Below are 17,887 nucleotides of genomic sequence, written 5' to 3'. Positions count from 1 at the left end.
CAAATGACATTATACTACTTCTCACAGAAATGGCCGACACAAAACTGAACTAAGAAAGTTTTTACATCTTACTGGGAGGAAAAAATTTCTAATAAGGTTAGAGAATCAAGATCGTATCGTATCTCATCAGTCTCTGAACTGTCGCAGCTTCTCACAAGACCACGAGAGAATGAAGTTTAATTAGCTGCTAACTGAAACAGAGTTAAAAAAAAAAAAAAAGTGCTTCTAACCAACATTTTGACAGATTGAGGCATTATCCAATTTGTCGCTTTCCCTCCAGCAAAAGGGTCAAGGATTCAACTTAAGCACCATCAGCAAGACCTACCAATTATAAATTCCTGAATGAGGTCAAATGAATGGCAGGCAGAGACGTTCTCAGAAATCCACTGAATAAGCTTTAAAAAGTAAGAAGACAATTCTGTTGGTATTTACATCTGCACCCTGCCCCCACCACTGAAGAAGTACAAAATGTATGTGAATCTTTTAAAAACTCTGTATCTATTTTGGAACTGTCAAAGAATACACTCACTTCCCTTCAAGGCGTGTAATGCAAGACTGTGGTTTAAGGAGTCTTATAAATCAGGTCTATTTTACATATATTTTTAAAATAAATGCCCCTGGCTGAAATTCAAATAAGCCTTCTTCGGCCCCATGTCTGCTTTTGCTAGAGTGAGTCATGTTACAGCAAAGTACCAGTGTGAAGAGCTGGGGGATAGAGGAGAAAAACAAACCCAATCACATCTCAGAGCTCGAAGGCAGCAGACCCGGGTTTGAATCCAGCTCAGACATCCGTGTGAACATTGGCACACCACTTAACCTTGGTGAGCATCACTACAGTCCTCCCAAGCGCAAGTTGTAACAACACCTCTCTCAGTGTCCACAACCATCCTCACCAGCTGGCGACTGAAACTCCTTGTTCCCAGCCTTAGAACTGAAGGATACCATGAGGCTTGCCTAGCCACAGAGCACTCTCACATGTCTGCTCCTACCAATAAATAAGTGGTTGTTTGTTTTTTAAGCTTTATGTATTTGTGAGAGAGAGACAGAGTGAGAGACAAAGAGCATGCCCACAAGCAGGGGGAGCAGCAGGCAGAGGGAGAAGCAGGCTCCCTGCTGAGCAAGGAGCCCAATGTGGGACTTGATCCCAGAACCCTGGGATCATGACCTGAGCCATAGGCAGATGCTTAACCGACTGAGTCACCAGCATCCCAAGAAACAGTTGTTTTCATTTCTAAACCTATTCATGCCGGTTATACTTCTCTTCACAATTAGGTAATTTTATAAAATATTACCATAGATGAATGAAATGTGGACACAAAAAAGAGTGTTGTTTGGTCAATAAAAGTTGAACACTTTGGAAAGACTCCAAGGCATATCTAAAACACTCACTTAAAAAAATCTAAATGCGAGACAACTGTAAAAGACTAGAAAAAAATTGCCCAATAGATACAGATTGTTTTTGAAAAGATCTTTAAAATATGGCTCTCCTTGGGTTAAAGAAAAGAAGACAGTAAAGTTAAGGAACAAAAGGAAGAAGAAGAAAGTAACAGGAAGTCAGAGACAGCACATTACTAGCGGTTTTATGTAAGAAAAATGATTTTGAACTCCAACCAGCTAATATACAAAGAAAGGGTCTTAAACTACATCGAAAGATAGGTGAATAAATGCACCTTTTATTTGTTGTTTTAGGTTAAAATAAGATAAAGTATCTTTTCTTCAATTACCCAACCACCCACTGGTCCCAATCAAGTCTAACAGAGGGCTATCTCCAACTTCACAGGACAACTGTAAAATTAAATGACGAAATGTGTGAAAGTGCTTCATAAATTCAATTGTGAAATATAAACAATCTTTATTAAAATGTAATAAATATATGACACCAGATTTTATTTCTTTTAATGCTATACACCAAATAGAGACCAGGAGAAAAAGTAGGTATTTGAGAAGCTATTTCCTATTTATGGAGCACTTTCTTGGAATGCTACAGATATAGCTAACGTGTAGGCACAGTATTGAAAAGAGAGAAGTCAGCAGACATGCTCACAGTCTGAGGTCTGGTCGGGGTCCATAAAAAGAAGCACAAGAAGAGAATATGTTCAAATCAGAACGGAGACCATAAATGTCAACTAATTATTACCAAAGGAAAATGACATCTGTTCATTTCAACCACAAACACAGACGGCTGGCGTTGTCTATTTGCCAATCTTTTTAACTTGAAGCTACATAACCACCTTGGCCTCCAGGAACTGGGGGTCTCGGCCACAGGAGAGGACACAGTGCAACACGGCCATCTTCTCACAGTCTAGCTGAGTGTTCCATAGGAACTGTAATAAATAGGACTGGTTGAGGACTGCCCTATAGAGCTTTCCAGAACACCAATCCAGTACCAGGGACCCTGATAGTGACTGTAAAGGGCTATGAGGTAGCATATCAACCACTTCATTGTTTCCTGGCCAGAAAGAAAAAAAGAAAGAGATCAGCAAATAAAAGAAACCCCTCTCACCCAAACATAAACATTGTCAAGACAAACCCAAATGGAACACATTCATGAGGGGAAAACCACAGCCATACCTGTCAGAAATAAACTGTGGCAGATCAGGTCCGGATGTTGAATGTTAAGTAAATGAAAGAAATGACCAGGTAAGTAAACAGCCACGTAATATTCTGTAGACAAGAAAGATAAAAATTATCTGCATGTGGCAAGAGTTGCACAGGCAAAGATAAAGCCCAGAACTTGACAGTATCCCTATTTGTCTTTGAAGCTCTTAAAACACGGAAGTTTTGATCGGTGTAAACTGTCTGATGTCCGTACATTTCATCTTCCTGCCAGATCTCACTTGTTCCTATCTGTGGCTAGTTGTCTTCATACATTTGGCCATGGTTATTTTAACTGATATCTGTAATTTTGAGTCTAAGTGAATTGTGGCTTTATTTGAACCTAAATGACCTCTAAAAGCAAATTAGGGAAAAAAAATACCAAGCAATATAAATTACTCCTTTATCTGATAGTCTGGGAATAGCTTATGATGGGAATTTCCCTCCTCATTTCTGCCGGCTGGGAGATGCTCTAAAATTTTGTTTCCTATGTTTGCCCACTCATCGTCATCATCACTATCATCATCGTCATTTTGTTTAGAGAACCCTTAAATTGATATTCATCAAAACAATCTCTGCAGGCATTCTAACACTTGGTGAAGTACTAATATGTTTCCTTGCACAGCGAGCCGCCGAGAATTCACACCTTCACAGTCCCTGCGTTTGATAATTTTGCACGAAGAACACTCATACACAGATTGACACAAGGTGTAAAAATAGGTTTCTGGAGAATGGGAAGGTGGAAGTAGCCCTTGTCGATAATTTTTCACATGAGAGCAGTGAATGTCATACAGATGACATATTTAGATTGTAAGTGAGGCAGCTGGATTCTTTTTTCCTAAGAAGCAAAGAAATACATGTTAATTATTTGCATAGAAGGCATTCAGGGGAAAGGAAAGGAAAGAGGATGTAAAACTCGAAGCCGTTGACTTAAGTAAGTGTCCTCTTGGTCACTGGGGATCAAGTGATGGTAACGAGAGTAGCACAAACGGTTGCAATAATATTCTCGTTATGGCAACACTTAAGTAGAAACACACAAATAATGATATAGTAGAGTATGGTAGGAAAGGGTTAGGCATCTAACGACCTAAATTAATTCCTAGCCTAGCATTTAACCAGTTAACTAGGGTGGTAACTACGTCCCTGCGAGAGGAGGCATTTGGAAGGCAATGAGGGTTGTTTGGAGTTGTCGCAATCACTGGAGTGGAAGGAGGAGTCCTCCTGCTATTTGGTGAAGGTCCTTAAATCCCTCAATGCGCAGGACATTCTCACACAAGAAGAGCTGTCTCAACAAAAATGCCAACAGGGCCCGTAGTAGGTCAAACGATGACCCCCTAAGATGTTCATGTGCTAATCCCAGAGCCTGTGACTGTGTCACCTGAAGTGACGGAAGGCACCTTGCAGATGAGATCAAGGATCCTGGAGATGCAGAGGGTATCCTGGAGTATCCAAGTGGACCCAAGGTAACCATAAATGTGTTTACAGGAGAGAAGCAGAAACAGAAGATCACTCGAGGATGAAAGAGATGGGAGTTATGGGGTCACAAGCCAAGAAACGCCAGCCTTGAGATGCTGGAGGTGTCCAAGGATTAATTCCTCCCCAGAATCTCCAGAAGGAACCATTTCTACCCACACCTTGACTTTAGCCCCTCAAAACTCATTTCAGAATTCTGACCTCCAGAACCAAAAGACAACATTCATGTTGTTTTAAGCCCTAAATTTGTGATAATTTGTTATAGCAGCAATAAGAAAATAACACAGTGTCCCTGATAAGAGGCACTAAAAGGAGACTGGACACAGACCTCTCGCCTTCCTGAGCTCAGTTTCATGATCTGGAAAATGAGGATAACATCACCAAGCAGAATTGCTGTAAGGATCAAGATAATGGAAATAACATGCTTAGCATATAATACTCATTTTTAAAATGGTAGCTTTTTATTTACAAATATATCCTTCTTATATAGAGGTGTCTGGGTTCATGGAAAACTTTATTCTTTAATATCTTATCAACATTAAAACTCTATTCTTTAATATTTTAATTAAAACATTCAAAATAAGTCCCTTTTAATAGGGCGATAATTCAGAATGGTTGTATGTAATTAATAGGAAAAAAGGCATCACTCAAAAGCAATACTGTTGTCATAAAAATTACCTCTGGAGTAGTTTTGAGCTTGGGTATAATTCTGTGCCAAGAAGACTAAATGTGTATAAGAAAGAAAGACAGCTTATGTAAGAGCCTATTTTTACAAAGCTCTAGGATTTCTGCCGGCTCCACAGTCTGAAGACCATAGATTAAATCATGCCTGCCCTTTTCTAGAGTCATTCTCAGGGGGAAAAAAAAGAAGGCTACCTTTGACCTGACAAAATGCTAAGTTTTTTTTTTAGTGGAAAGTTTCCTACATCACTCTTGAAATGGGATGTTGATGCAGCATTCTCTGATAAGAATCAAGTCTCAGACCCAGGAAACCTTATATTTATCTCTCTTACCACAGGAAGCAGTAGACTCAGGCCTCTCTAAGGCAATTTCCCACAGGTTCAAAGCTCATGTTAACATTTACCACGAACTGGCCCACTCCACATTCACTATCTCACCTCATCTACAGTATTGTTCAAGAGAAAAATCTTTTTTTATCAACTTTGTCATTTTTGTTCTCATTTGCCCAGCTCCCTCACATTACACCTTCCTAAGCTTTTGTCATGATAGCAGGCAGACTGGGGAGCATATTAAAGAATCATGTGCTGTAAACTTGTAGCTTTTCTTTTTTGAATATTGTGCCATGTCCCATAGGTAGGCAAGTAATAGTTCTGTTACTTGGTCTTCTGCTAACCTGCTTGTGCCCCTCATCCCAACTGACACGGAAAAGCAGCTTTCGGTAGGCTGGTACAATAAATCCTTTCTTGATTTTCTTCATTATAGACTCCATTAATATGTTCATACCTAACACTCAAGTTCCCTTACCATATTTACTCAGTGAAAATCAACACATTTAAGCTGATTTGTAAATCCATTATAGGACTTGGAAGTTCTTAGCAATTAGCAACAGAGAATGGACAATTTCTCAAAGATATTTGTCCTCTCTAGAATCAAGGGACAACATGATGTATTTTTTCTCATAGGCTTTTAGGGAACATCCCATTCACTTTCGTTATTTTTTTTTTAAGATTTATTTATTTATTTATTTGAGAGACAGAGAGCGAGCATGAGCCGGTGGGGGCGGAGGGGGAGAAGGACACAGGGCTCCATCCCAGGACGCTGAGATCATGACCTAAGCCAAAGGTAGACACCTAACTGACTGAGCCACCCAGGTGGCCGTCATCATTTTTATACTAACGAATGGCTTTTTGGGATTACTACTAAAACACATAGGAAAGCTCATAGCCTAGATTCTCTAAAGAGGGAGATGCATCCCCTCCCCAAAGGCTGATCTGAATGGGGGACACAAATATATCCATTAGGATTGGCCTAGAAAAAGATACAGGTCAGGAAAAAATATAAGACTATTAACTAACTTAATCCAGTTGACCCTTGAACAACAGAGAAGTTAGGGGTGCCAAGGTTTCCAGAGAAACTCTTCCCCTCCTAGGCCTCTAAAAGGTCAGTGGTTGTCATCCCAATCCAAGTCCTAAAGGGGTGGGAGAAAATGGAGTGCACAGATAAGAAAATGAGATACAAAAGATTGAGTATCACATGTACCAGAAAGGAGGGTCAGAGTAGAGACGCATCTCTCTCTCACTTACCAAGGTTGAGAAAAGTAAGGCCTTTAGTCACATGTGAGTCTACACTCCCTAGAGCAGCAGTGAAGGTCTTGCTGTGCCCTGTGGAGAGAGAACAGGAAGCCAAGGAAAGAATGGTAAGAAACAAAGAACCAGAATTCCACCCAAGGCTATTACTCTATGTAATACTCAACATTTAGGAGCTGTCAAACTGATGAAGCAAGGGTCTCTGACTTTTAGATTTCATGGTTCTCCACCACTCTCCAAAGACCACACAGAAGGTAGATCACAGTGCAATCAGGATCCAGTAGTCATTCTGGGCTTATCGTATAATATTAGACCTTATAAGGTGGGTTGTGCTGGGACAGAAGGATCCGAAGGAATCTACCACAGGATCCAAAAGGTGGAGGAGACCAGGTGTCTCACCAGCCCCCACAGTTTACTGCACGTTCTTGCCATCATCAAGACCCCCTGAGACTTCTCTCAGTCACTTAGTAGACTATCAACTAAACTCAGGGTATTGGGGCTTCACGCTCCACTGTTCTAACTCTTGGTCAGAATTAGTAACCCTTTTTTTTTTTTTTTTAAAGATTTTATTTATTTATTTGACAGACAGAGATCACAAGTAGGCAGAGAGGCAGGCAGAGAGAGAGGAGGAAGCAGGCTCCCTGGTGAGCAGAGAGCCCGATGCGGGGCTCGATCCCAGGACCCCGAGATCACGACCCGAGCAGAAGGCAGAGGCTTTAACCCACTGAGCCACCCAGGCGCCCCCAGAATTAGTAACCCTTAATAAAACTTTCAGAGAAGTTTTATTTATGGTTTTAACCATTATATTAATCATGAGAAAAATGTATGAAAACTTCCCACAAAGGAAAAATCCGACTTATGCTATTAAAGTCTGTCTACTGAAGTTGCTTTTAGTTTCTTCATTATTGAGGTATTAAACTTTTTTTACCTACGTTTCTAACTTCTGAAAGTAATGTTAGGCATTCCTGCAGAATAAACTCTGGTGTGGTCTGGCATAGTTTTGTTTGTTTGTTTTGTAATTTAAAAATTTTAAATAAAATATAATTTCACCCATAGTATGTACTATATAAATTCTAATTTTAAGGGACTAAACAAGCAAAATAAATGTGCCTTTGCATGGTTCAGACCAAAACTTTTAAAGGGTACACTGGCCAACTACAGAACTAGAAAAGCTTGGGTATTTATTCCTCTCCTGAGGCTGACTGCTGACAAACTAGTTTCCTGGGCCGTAGAATCAAAATAAAGGTATCTTAGGTCTAAGACCTGTTGAGATCTGAGATGATGGATGCTTTTAACTAGAACTCTATGTAACCTTGTAGGTTAAATATATGGATGTTTTCCAACTAGTAATAATAGCAAATAAACATACTTTGGACAAATATTTCTACCTATAGGCCTAGAAAAATATACAGGTCAGGAAAAAGTACAAAAACATTAGCTAAGTCAATACAGTTGACCCTTGAATGACATGGAGGTTGGGGTGCCAACACCTGAGCAGTCAAAAATCCATGTATAAGTTTTGGGGGAGTCAAAAGTTAACTCCTAATAGCCTACTGCTAACCAAAAGCCTTTCTGATAACATAAACAGTCCATTAATACATATTTCATATGTTATATGTATTATACTGTATTCTCACAGTAAAAAAATATTAAAAAGAAGAGAGAGAAAATGTTATTAAGAAAAATCATAAGGAAGAGAAAGTACATTCACAGTGCTATACTGTATTTTTCAAAAAAACCCTGTGGTTTTTGGTAAGTGGATCCGTGCAACTCAAATCCATGTGGTTCAAGAGTGAACTGTATTCATCATTAGTGAATTTCTTTAGGAAACATGTATTATATAGGTATAGAATGTACTGATAAAATTTATTACAAGGTAGTAAGACTTTAAAATTTATCTAACTTGCTACTATTTGGAAAAAGTGATTACATAAAAATAAAAAATTAAGAATAAATGACACGTACCTTTATGAAAGTAAAACACTGAATACGTGATTTTTTCCCAAGAGTCAAACTTCGGACTGTAACATACACACAAAGTCCCTAGAAGGAAGAAGGTATTACTTAGTGGAGCTGAAAAGAATCAGAGACAAAAAGTTTTCTAAGCCACTTAACCTTCCTTCTCTTCCTTTAGATGTTCCGCCTCAACCTACCTCATAGATTATTCCCAAATTCTAGAAACGGTTTATTAACAAGCTGCTGAGGAATTTCAGTTCAACAATTACTCAGCACACACTGTACATGTAATGTAATTTTAAAATTTTGTAATAAGTAATGCAATGTACTGCGGTGAGCTACTGAAGGATAGGAAAATGAATAGAGATCTACTCCTGTATGTGAAATCATGGGAGTATAGAGAAGGCTACAAAGGAGATTGTTCTCATATACATGTATTTAGCTTGCCTTCCGGCTATTACTAATGTAGACCCCAGTTTACCAAAATGCGTCTCCTCTTTACAGACACTTCCCAGTCTTTTTTTTTTCTATCTGGAATTGGAAGGCAAACTGGGGCAGTAAGAGCAAGTGTGTGTTGGTCCATACCCACCTATATTTGGGTCACTGAGAGCCTTGGCCCAAGCACAAAGGAGAGAGCTCCTGGCACAGTGATCTTTCCAGATGAGCCCTGACCACCTTCTCTTAGCCCATGGCTCCAGAACACTCTCAGCCTTCAGCGCTCTAGAACATGGGTGGGATATGTCCATCATCTCTAGCAGCTGTTACTGGACACATAGACTAGATGTGCTCATCAAAGACCTACCATGGAGGGTGTTAATGCCGAAACTGATTCTTCCAGGGCTAACATTTATGTTATTACCCGAAGCAGGAGATTTCCAGGGTGGAAAGGAAATTGGCCAGAGTCTAGAAAGCTGGGTTCTAGTCCTGGCGCTAAAATTAAGTAGCTGTGTAAATTCAATCATTACTCTACTTCAGTGAAAAGCAACATTTCCTCTGTTACACTTCACTAGGTCCTTTATCAAAGAATCATGGTGGTAAAAAAAAAAAAAAAGCCAATTTTCTCTACGAAGGCTATTTAACGACATTAATGAACATTCTGTTACAATGTTTATCATTTGTGACCTTTTTTAATAACATTTAAAACCACATCATATTGTTAGAAGTACATTTTATTCCAGTATCTTAGTTGCAAAATAACAAAAAAAGAAAAATTTTATCGGGTACAAATAGTAACAATTCTGTTAGATATAAAATTACTGTTATGGTTACTGAGTACACAATAATAACTTCTCTTTAAAATTAGAGCAGACTCACTAAGAATCAAAGTAACACTATACTAAAGCATAAACAAAAATAGTAATTATAACAGTTTAAAAAGTTCCATGTACCACTTTGACTACTTTCATAAACATACTACCAGCGAAAAACTACTGCTTTATCCTGTTCTTTTATGTTTTCTGATTACAAGGAGAAAGAATATTTAGCAAACATAGTTAAACTTTAGCTACTCTGCTAATAACAAAATAAAAAAATTTAAAGATACCATATTTTCCCTTTCACATTAGCACAGTGTTTAAAATGATAATCAATTCTGTCAAGGGAAGAGTAAGAAGAACATTCTCAAATAACAGAGGAGGGAACTGGTACAACCTCTCTGAAATATAGTTTTGCAGAGACTTAAATATATTCATACCTGTCGACCCAAATTCTTCTTGTAGGAATCTATCCTGAGGCATGAACATGAAATGTCAACAATATAAAGAAGACTATATCCCCTATTCTAGCAAATTCCTCCATGCTCCATCCTTTAGAGAATGAAGGTCATCAGTCTTCTTGTTTTGAAGAAAGTTAAAGTGAGGTGTAGAATAAATGTATCCAATTGCAGACACCAACAGTCATCTTTAGGTCTCATATTTCCAAATGAGGTTGTGGTTTAATTCCCTTTCCCAAGCCCAAAGTGGGGGAAAAAATAAAGACACAGCAAGGTGACATGGGATGGGCACAGATTCTACAAAGCTTCTCCCATCTATAGTGTATTCCTTGATAATAGGAATGTGTTATATCTGTGCTGTTCAAATTGGTAGCCACCAGCCACAGGTGACTACTGAGCACTTAGAATGTAGCTACTGTGACTGAGAAACTTTTGTTTAACTTTAATTAACGTCAAGGGCCCCATGTAGCTAGTGGCTACCATACTGGACAGCCCAGCAATGGAGCACTGGTTCTCAACCTTGAGAGTACATTAAACTCACCTGGAACTCACAGATTCTCAAGCTTCCCATTAGATCAACTGAACCAGAATCTCTGAAGGTAAGACCCAGGCCAGGCATCAGTAATTTTTTTAAGGGGGAGAGGGCCCTGTGTGAGGAGCAGAAGGAGGGAGAAGTCCAACCAGGCCCCATGCCCAGCGCAGAGCCAGACACTGGACTCTATCCTACGACCCTGACATCATGACCTAAGCTGAAATCAAGAGTCAGATGCTCAACCGACCGAGCCACCCAGGCACCCCAGGCATCATTATTTTTAAAATGTGTCTAAGCCAGGGTGCCTGGCTCATTTACTTGGTGGAGTATGTGACTCCTGATTTCAGGGTCATGGGTTCAAGCCCCATGTTGGGTGTAGAGATTACTTAAATACGTAAATAAACTTAAAAAATAAATAAAATGTAGCTGGGGCAACATAATTAAATTCTTTAAACCTCGGTTTCCTCATCTGTAAATAAAGAAAATATAGAACCTACCTCATATAGTTCCTACATAATTAAATGAGATAGTATGTATAAAGCTGTGCTGAAGAAGTTATATCTGGCTATAAAGGTTAGCTGTGATTCTTCTTCTTCCATAATGATTTAGCTGCTATTTACAAGTTGGGGGAAGTCACAGTTTGAAAAAACAAAGCATGCTCTTAATGGTGTATCCAAAAAGAGATGTTTAATAAATATTCATCAATGATGAAGATAAAAATCTTAAAGTTGGCTAGGCTTTGGGAAACTATTTGGACAATGAAAGCTATTATGGACAAAGTTTTCCAAGAGAAATTATCTCATTGTAAAAGGCTCTATAAAATGCTAAAACACAGGACTAATTCTGGGAACTTGTGGAGGGTAACTCTTGCAATTATATGAACAGGAAAGAGAATGTACACTTTTCACCCCTCACCACCTCCCAGTAGATGGTGCCCAAGAAAGAATGACAGCCACCGGCTTAATTGTAGCTGCACAGTTGACTATTAGACGGGACAGGAATAAGAATATTTTCTTTCCTTGGGCGCCTGGGTGGCTCAGACAGTTGAGCATCTGCCTTTGCCTCAGGTCATGATCCCAGGGTCCTGGATCAAGTCCTGCATCGGGCTCCCTGCTCAGTGGGGACTCTGCTTCTACTTCCGCCCCTCCCCGTGCTTGTGCTCTCTCTCGCTCTTTCTCAAATAAATAAATAAAATCTTAAAAAGAAAAAAAGAATATTTTCTTCCCTTCACTGCTTTAGGGAATCTTTGATTTACCCTCCTGCTAGAAACCATTTTTAAAAATCTACATGAGATCGGGGTGCCTGGATGGCTCAGTGGCTTAAGCCACTGCCTTCGGCTCAGGTCATGATCTCAGGGTCCTGGGATCGAGCCCCACGTCGGGCTCTCTGCTCAGCAGGGAGCCTGCTTCCCCCTATCTCTCTGCCTGCCTCTCTGCCTACTTGTGATCTCTCTCTCTGTCAAATAAATAAATAAAATCTTAAAAAAAAAAAAAATCTGCATGAGATCAATCCTTATACAGAAGCAGTCCTTTTGCCCACCATCGCCTGTCATGAGCAACCCCTCATCCATTTAAACCTCTCGTTACTTGGAAGGTGGGGAATTTCATGCCTCAGGGCAGGAAAATTCAGGACAAAGATGCTTTCAAAAAGGTAACAAGTAACGCAGAAAGGGCAAAGTAGCTCCCAACGACCAATATGTGACAAATGAACATCAAATACTGTGACGGCATCATCACGGACACGACGTTGTGTCTGTTTAAGACCCTGAGTCTGCCAGCATGCACTTCATGAACCCTGTTCTCTGGTCTCCACGCCCGCGGGAAATGAGGCTCTCTAGTGTTCAGGGAGCCGTATGGGGATGAGACTCTTTGCTCCCTTCTCCATTCCTACTTCACCGAAGTAGATTTTCGTTTGTTTAACCACAAAGGTGAGAAAAAAAAATCATCTTTAAAAAGCCATTTGGGAAATACATGAGCTGGCGGCTTATCAGTTAAAAACCCAAAGGTTGCTTCTCTGGCTGGCTGCATCCTAAACCGAGAAGCATCCCATTTGGAACAGGCTTATGTCTATTTCAGAGCTGACTGTGAAGAGCAAGGCTCCTGTTCGACTTTCCTAGCCATTGCTGAGAAAGGGAAGAACAGATTCTTCCACCCCTCGTGCCGATAAACCCAACATCTGATGTCACAGATCGCCTGTTTATAAGTTATAGCTCCTACTGTTCATGAGAAATTCCTATGGGAAGAAAATGAAAAGGAATTACAGCTTCAAAGAAGGAAAGCCTAAAATGATTGTTTGTAGTCAGCAGATTTAAAGTGAAGTCCTAGGGAAACACCGACCCTCATCCCCCCACGCGAGCTCTGGACCCCATTACCTCCCACTCACTCAGCAAATGCACTCAACCCGTTCTTCCTGTCTGCTGTACACTATCGTCTTCTCTCTGGCCTCGTGAGCATTCAAACATACCAGAGTCTCTACCATCTTCAAAAATAATATTCCCTAAATCTTTCTTCCCCTTCCAGCGACTGCATCTCTCATGTCTAAACCTGTTGTGATTTTTTTCACCTCTCACATGCCATTTGACCCAGAACCACCAAAATTCCACCTCAGGCACCCAAACAAAGTGCTCACGTTAACCTCCGTGCTCCCAGACCCCAGATCTCCAGCTTTCACTACCTACTAACGCTTAACCACCTTCCCCTTGGTCAAACTCCCTCCGCCTTTGGCTGCTATAGCAAAGCGCTTGGTTCTCCCCTTCTCTCCAGACACTCTTCTTTTCTTCTTCTTTGGATATCCAACCTCACCTTTATGTATTTGCTTCTCAAATCTTATTCCTCAGCTTCTTCCCTTTTGACCCTATATCCTCCCAAGGCTTCAAATGCCTACTACAGTCTTAAAAACCTGCCACATTTGTTCATGCCCCATCCTGACAACCTCTCTTCCGAGTCCCAGATCTCTCAGTTGGCATGTCCAAAACAACTCTCACCATCTCCCTTTCAAGGCCCCACCCAAACCACTACGCATCAGACAATGGCCCTCGTTTTCACCCACTTGTTTATGCCAGAAACCTGAGAACCATTCCTTTCCGGCTGACAGCCAGTCTTCTCAGTTCTATCTCCAAACGCATCTCAAACCCATCTAGTCATCTCCTCTGCCCCCCATCCTAGTTCAAGCCGTCCTCCACCCAAAAGTAGGACTACAAACTCAACCTAATTGCTCATTGCCCACTTTTCCTCTTGCCTCCTCCAATCCATTCTTCACACGGCAGCCAGTGATCTTTCAAAAAATACGTATCTAATCACATCGCTGTGCTGAAAACACTTCCGTGAAGTGGCATCAAGGAATGCCGCTTGAGAAGTTGTTGGGGAATGGGGCACTCCCGAGGTGCCAAATACTTCACAGATCACTTATGCAAGGATTAAAATGGACCTTTTTAAGGGAGAGTGACTGTGGTTACCGTGTAACTGAATGACCAAACTTGGCATCCCAAATAGTAGGACATCCTGACAATATGTGCCTCTTGATCTGTGTAAGTAAATTTCACAATATCACCCACGAAGTGTACTTATGAAAAAATTTTAACCTATGTGTAATGGTGCCTTTCAGTCTAACTACCTATTTTCAGAGAATGTGGAGGATAGAGGAAGGAGTTAAATACTTCCACAAGGACACAATGAGACAAATCCAGAATGTAGGACATTTCACAAATGTAACAAAATATCAATGTTATGAAAGAAAAACAAAGAGGGTAGAGCATAGGGGGAGGGAAGTGATCTACATTAAAACAGATGACAAAGGCATAATAACCAGAAATAATACATGAGTCTTGATGGCATCCTGACTTTAAAAGTTATACACATGCACACATTTACTCATTTGTATGCATACATACATATATAACACATACATACACATATAGAAACCTATACATATATAGGACTTTTAAAAATAAATATGGAAATTTGAATATAAAATAATTATTAGTAGTGTGATTAATTTTTCTCAGTGATAATGGAACAGAGGTTATGTAAAGGAGTATCCTTGACCTAAGGAGATACACGCTGAATTATTTCATGGTAAAGTGTCAGGATGTCTGCAACTTACTTTTGAATGGTTTAGTCAAAAGGGAGAATAGGGGACCCATGCATGGGGAGAATGATCAAGCAAATGTTGTAAATGACACAATTAAGTAAAATGTACATGAATGTTCATTCTGTTCTTGAACTTTCTTATAATGCTTGAACATTCTAAAAAAATTTTTAAAAGCCTTTAATGATCTTAGAACTCTGAGAATAAAATACAAAATCTTTCATGGTCTTCAAGGCCCTATATCACTTGGCTCAAGCCTACTCTTCAGCTCTCCCCCACGGTCCGCTCCTGCTTGCTCACTCTACTTCAGTTCCATGGTTCTTAGTTCACATACACCCTCCGAGTCTCAAATGAAATATCACTTCCTTCCCTAAACTCCCAAAACTGGTTTATGGAGGGACTTCATGCCTGAGAGAAACTGGAAAAAATGGGATGGATTATGGAGTGAGGTAGAAAAGGGGACAATTTTCAGGACTAAGACAGAATGCGGCACAATGTCCTGGAGGGTAAGACCAACAGGGATAGACGAGCTGAACTAGAATGTATCTGAAGACCCTAGCATCTTCCATTAAACCTCCATTATATACTCTCATAACTTCCTACTTCCTACAATTTATCACAATTCTATTGCAATACTATGTGTGCTTATATAATGTCTAAATTCCAAACAGTAACTTCTGTACTAAAAAAAGTAGGTCCGTTTTGCTCATCATTGTTATCTCCAATACCTAGCGCATATTAAGTCTCCATAAACACTGGCTTTGTGAATACCACATAATTTGGCTTTAAAGGAATACAGTTTTACTCCGAGTGCTACTTAACTCAGTGGTAACTGTCCACTCGAGCTCGAGTATTTAAAAAGGCTATTAGATTTCGTTACTAGAGTTGACTGTTTAGACAATTACAGTACACTAATAACTATGTCAAGCTTTGATTGTTAGCTCAGTAAGTTATAGAATGATTCTTAGAGCAGCTAGGTACATAGCTTTAGAACCCAAATTTATCAGTAAGCCTGACACAGAAAGCATCCCTGTAATAGGATATCATTTGCTAAAAGGCAGAGCAGGTGAAAATGTGGATCCATTACATATGAATCTATCCCCCTTTTAAAAACCAGAAATAATTACTAGAACAATAACCCTGCTGACTGTTGACTGTGGCTTCTTTAATACAAACAGCGAATATATAAAACTGTGGTGGAGAAGATCATTTGGTATATAAACATCCATCTGATCACATATGTAATATCATATCATTTAAGTATATTTTCAGGACCCTCATGGCTAAACAATGACTACATTTTTTACAGAACTCAGTATAACTGAAAAAATTGATCAATACAATCTTGAGTCTACCTGTATGGTTGGTAAAAACGCACAGGGCCAGGTGTTTGGATAAGTTCTTTTGGTCTTGAAGATCATCACATCCAAAGTTTACAAGTCTAGAACATAAAGGATAAGAAACTGAATGCATTTAAAAATTTGTTCCCTCTTTCACTTAAGGCAGTGAGCACTGCACCGTATGTTGTATGCTTGAAACTAATATAACGTCATGTGTCAACCACACTTTCATAAGAATTTTTTAAGTAAAAACAAATAAAAATTAAAGTTCCTTCATAAAGGGGTAGTAACCACTATAACATACCCACAGAAGTAAAGACTTGTGACTGAGAAATTTAAGTTGATGTCTTATTTTTTTGTATAAGTAAAACAGTAACTAAAACAGTATAAAAATAGTAAAAAAAAAAAAAAATACATAAGTGGCATGGCCCTGGCAATAGAGAGGAAAAAAAGAAAAACAGAAGTTGAAAGTACTAGAACTTTTTTCTAAAAGAGAGAACCGCATATACGGTTTCAAAACAAGCATAACCGAGTGCTCATATATGGAGAAATAAAGCTACTGAAACACAGAACAGTTTAGGGTTATCATGATTCTAAGTCAAGAAGACTTTCATCTCTTCTGTGCACTAGTGGGCTTGTGTCTATTTTTTCAAAAATGTTCATGTTTTCACTCAAAGTAAACTAGTCTGGGGGAAGAAAATCTCACCTTTGTAAAGGTGTAAAAAGGAAAACAGAAAAATGGTAACACAACAGAAACAGCCGAGCCACACATCGATTGACTGCAACATGCTCTCCGATGGCAATGAGAGAAGGGGTTTGATGTTTGTTCAAATCCTTTCATTGAATCACAGGAAGAGCACTTTCACGGATCAAAAGAAATGGAAACATCCTACAGGAATAAACGACTATGAAAATCAATATGATTGACTTTACATGAAAAACTCTGTGTTTGTGCTTGATAAAGTTCTTTATGTTGCCTATAGAGAACAGAAATATCAACGGTCTCACACACAGACACACACACAGAGAATATTGAATTGTCCTTATATCTGCATACCATACATTAGGTATAAATATAATCATTCTGCCCAGAGTATGTATACAAATTAGCAGTAATCAATGAGTAACTTACTTAAATCCCGAGTCATTTAATGTTATATCCAAGGGTGCTTCGAACTGTCAAAAAATCATGAGAAAACAAACCAAACAATGACATTAATTTAGCAATAATAGCTCTAAAACCCAGAGCAAGTCTGACAATGCTGTGCTTGGCTACTGATGAAAAGCCCTTTTAACCATCATTATCTTAAGATGTTATCCCCCAAATTCACAGCACAGGGATTCCATTGGGAATATTCTAGAGTTTACACACAATCAGAGGCTTGGTGTGTATTTATTTCTTAAAGGGCTAATACTTGACAAACTTTGCCTCAGCTGTGAATATCATAAATGGGTTATATAATACGCCAATCAGGAAGGGTAGAATTTTTACAAGCCACAGATGATCATGCACAGAGGGAAGGACTGGATGCCTTTAGAAGAAGAATGAGTGAGTTTTTAAAAAAAAAAAAAAAAAAAGGGCAGGAGGAGTAAATGAAATTCTTGTAATGCTATGATATCAATCTAAATAGGACACCAGTACTAATCCTAGTGAAGAATAACATTCTCTTCATCACAGTAAAGATATTTAGGATTCCTCCCCACAAGACCAGCATTCCAAATGGCTTTGCCAGGAGTGATGATAGATTTTTACTAATTAGATGATATACTCTCATTGATGTTTTACACTTCTCTCAAATCCACCATCCTCATAAGTCTTTTTGGGTTGACTGACTTGTAACCACTTAAAGCTATCTACTATAGACCATACCTACTACCTTCTACATGTCCTCACTCGTACGCTTGTGTCTTTAATAAGAGGTATTCG

General features: G+C 39.3%; 1 protein-coding gene across 7 annotated transcripts in view; it reads right to left on the bottom strand.

Moving 5' to 3' along the window:
* Positions 1 to 17,887, bottom strand: part of LOC123951655 (gamma-secretase activating protein) — an 84,156-nt gene that overhangs the window by 33,245 nt on the left and 33,024 nt on the right. For all 7 annotated transcript variants that reach the window (XR_006820492.1, XM_046020491.1, XM_046020489.1 and 4 more), the window contains exons 11-17: positions 17,093 to 17,136; positions 15,976 to 16,061; positions 8,301 to 8,378; positions 6,333 to 6,410; positions 2,572 to 2,664; positions 2,232 to 2,449; positions 326 to 395 (exon numbers count right to left, since the gene is read on the bottom strand). Coding sequence is in view for 6 of the 7 variants with exons in the window: in XM_046020491.1 (XP_045876447.1) it covers positions 326 to 395; positions 2,232 to 2,449; positions 2,572 to 2,664; positions 6,333 to 6,410; positions 8,301 to 8,378; positions 15,976 to 16,061; positions 17,093 to 17,136 (667 nt within the window). In the remaining variant the exon portion in view is untranslated. The remainder of the gene's footprint in view (positions 1 to 325; positions 396 to 2,231; positions 2,450 to 2,571; positions 2,665 to 6,332; positions 6,411 to 8,300; positions 8,379 to 15,975; positions 16,062 to 17,092; positions 17,137 to 17,887) is intronic.

This window comes from Meles meles, chromosome 10, assembly GCF_922984935.1.
Source record: "Meles meles chromosome 10, mMelMel3.1 paternal haplotype, whole genome shotgun sequence".
NCBI classification, from domain to species: Eukaryota; Metazoa; Chordata; class Mammalia; order Carnivora; family Mustelidae; genus Meles; species Meles meles.
Note: the sequence above shows the minus strand (reverse complement) of the source record. Positions and strands in the feature narration are given on the sequence as shown.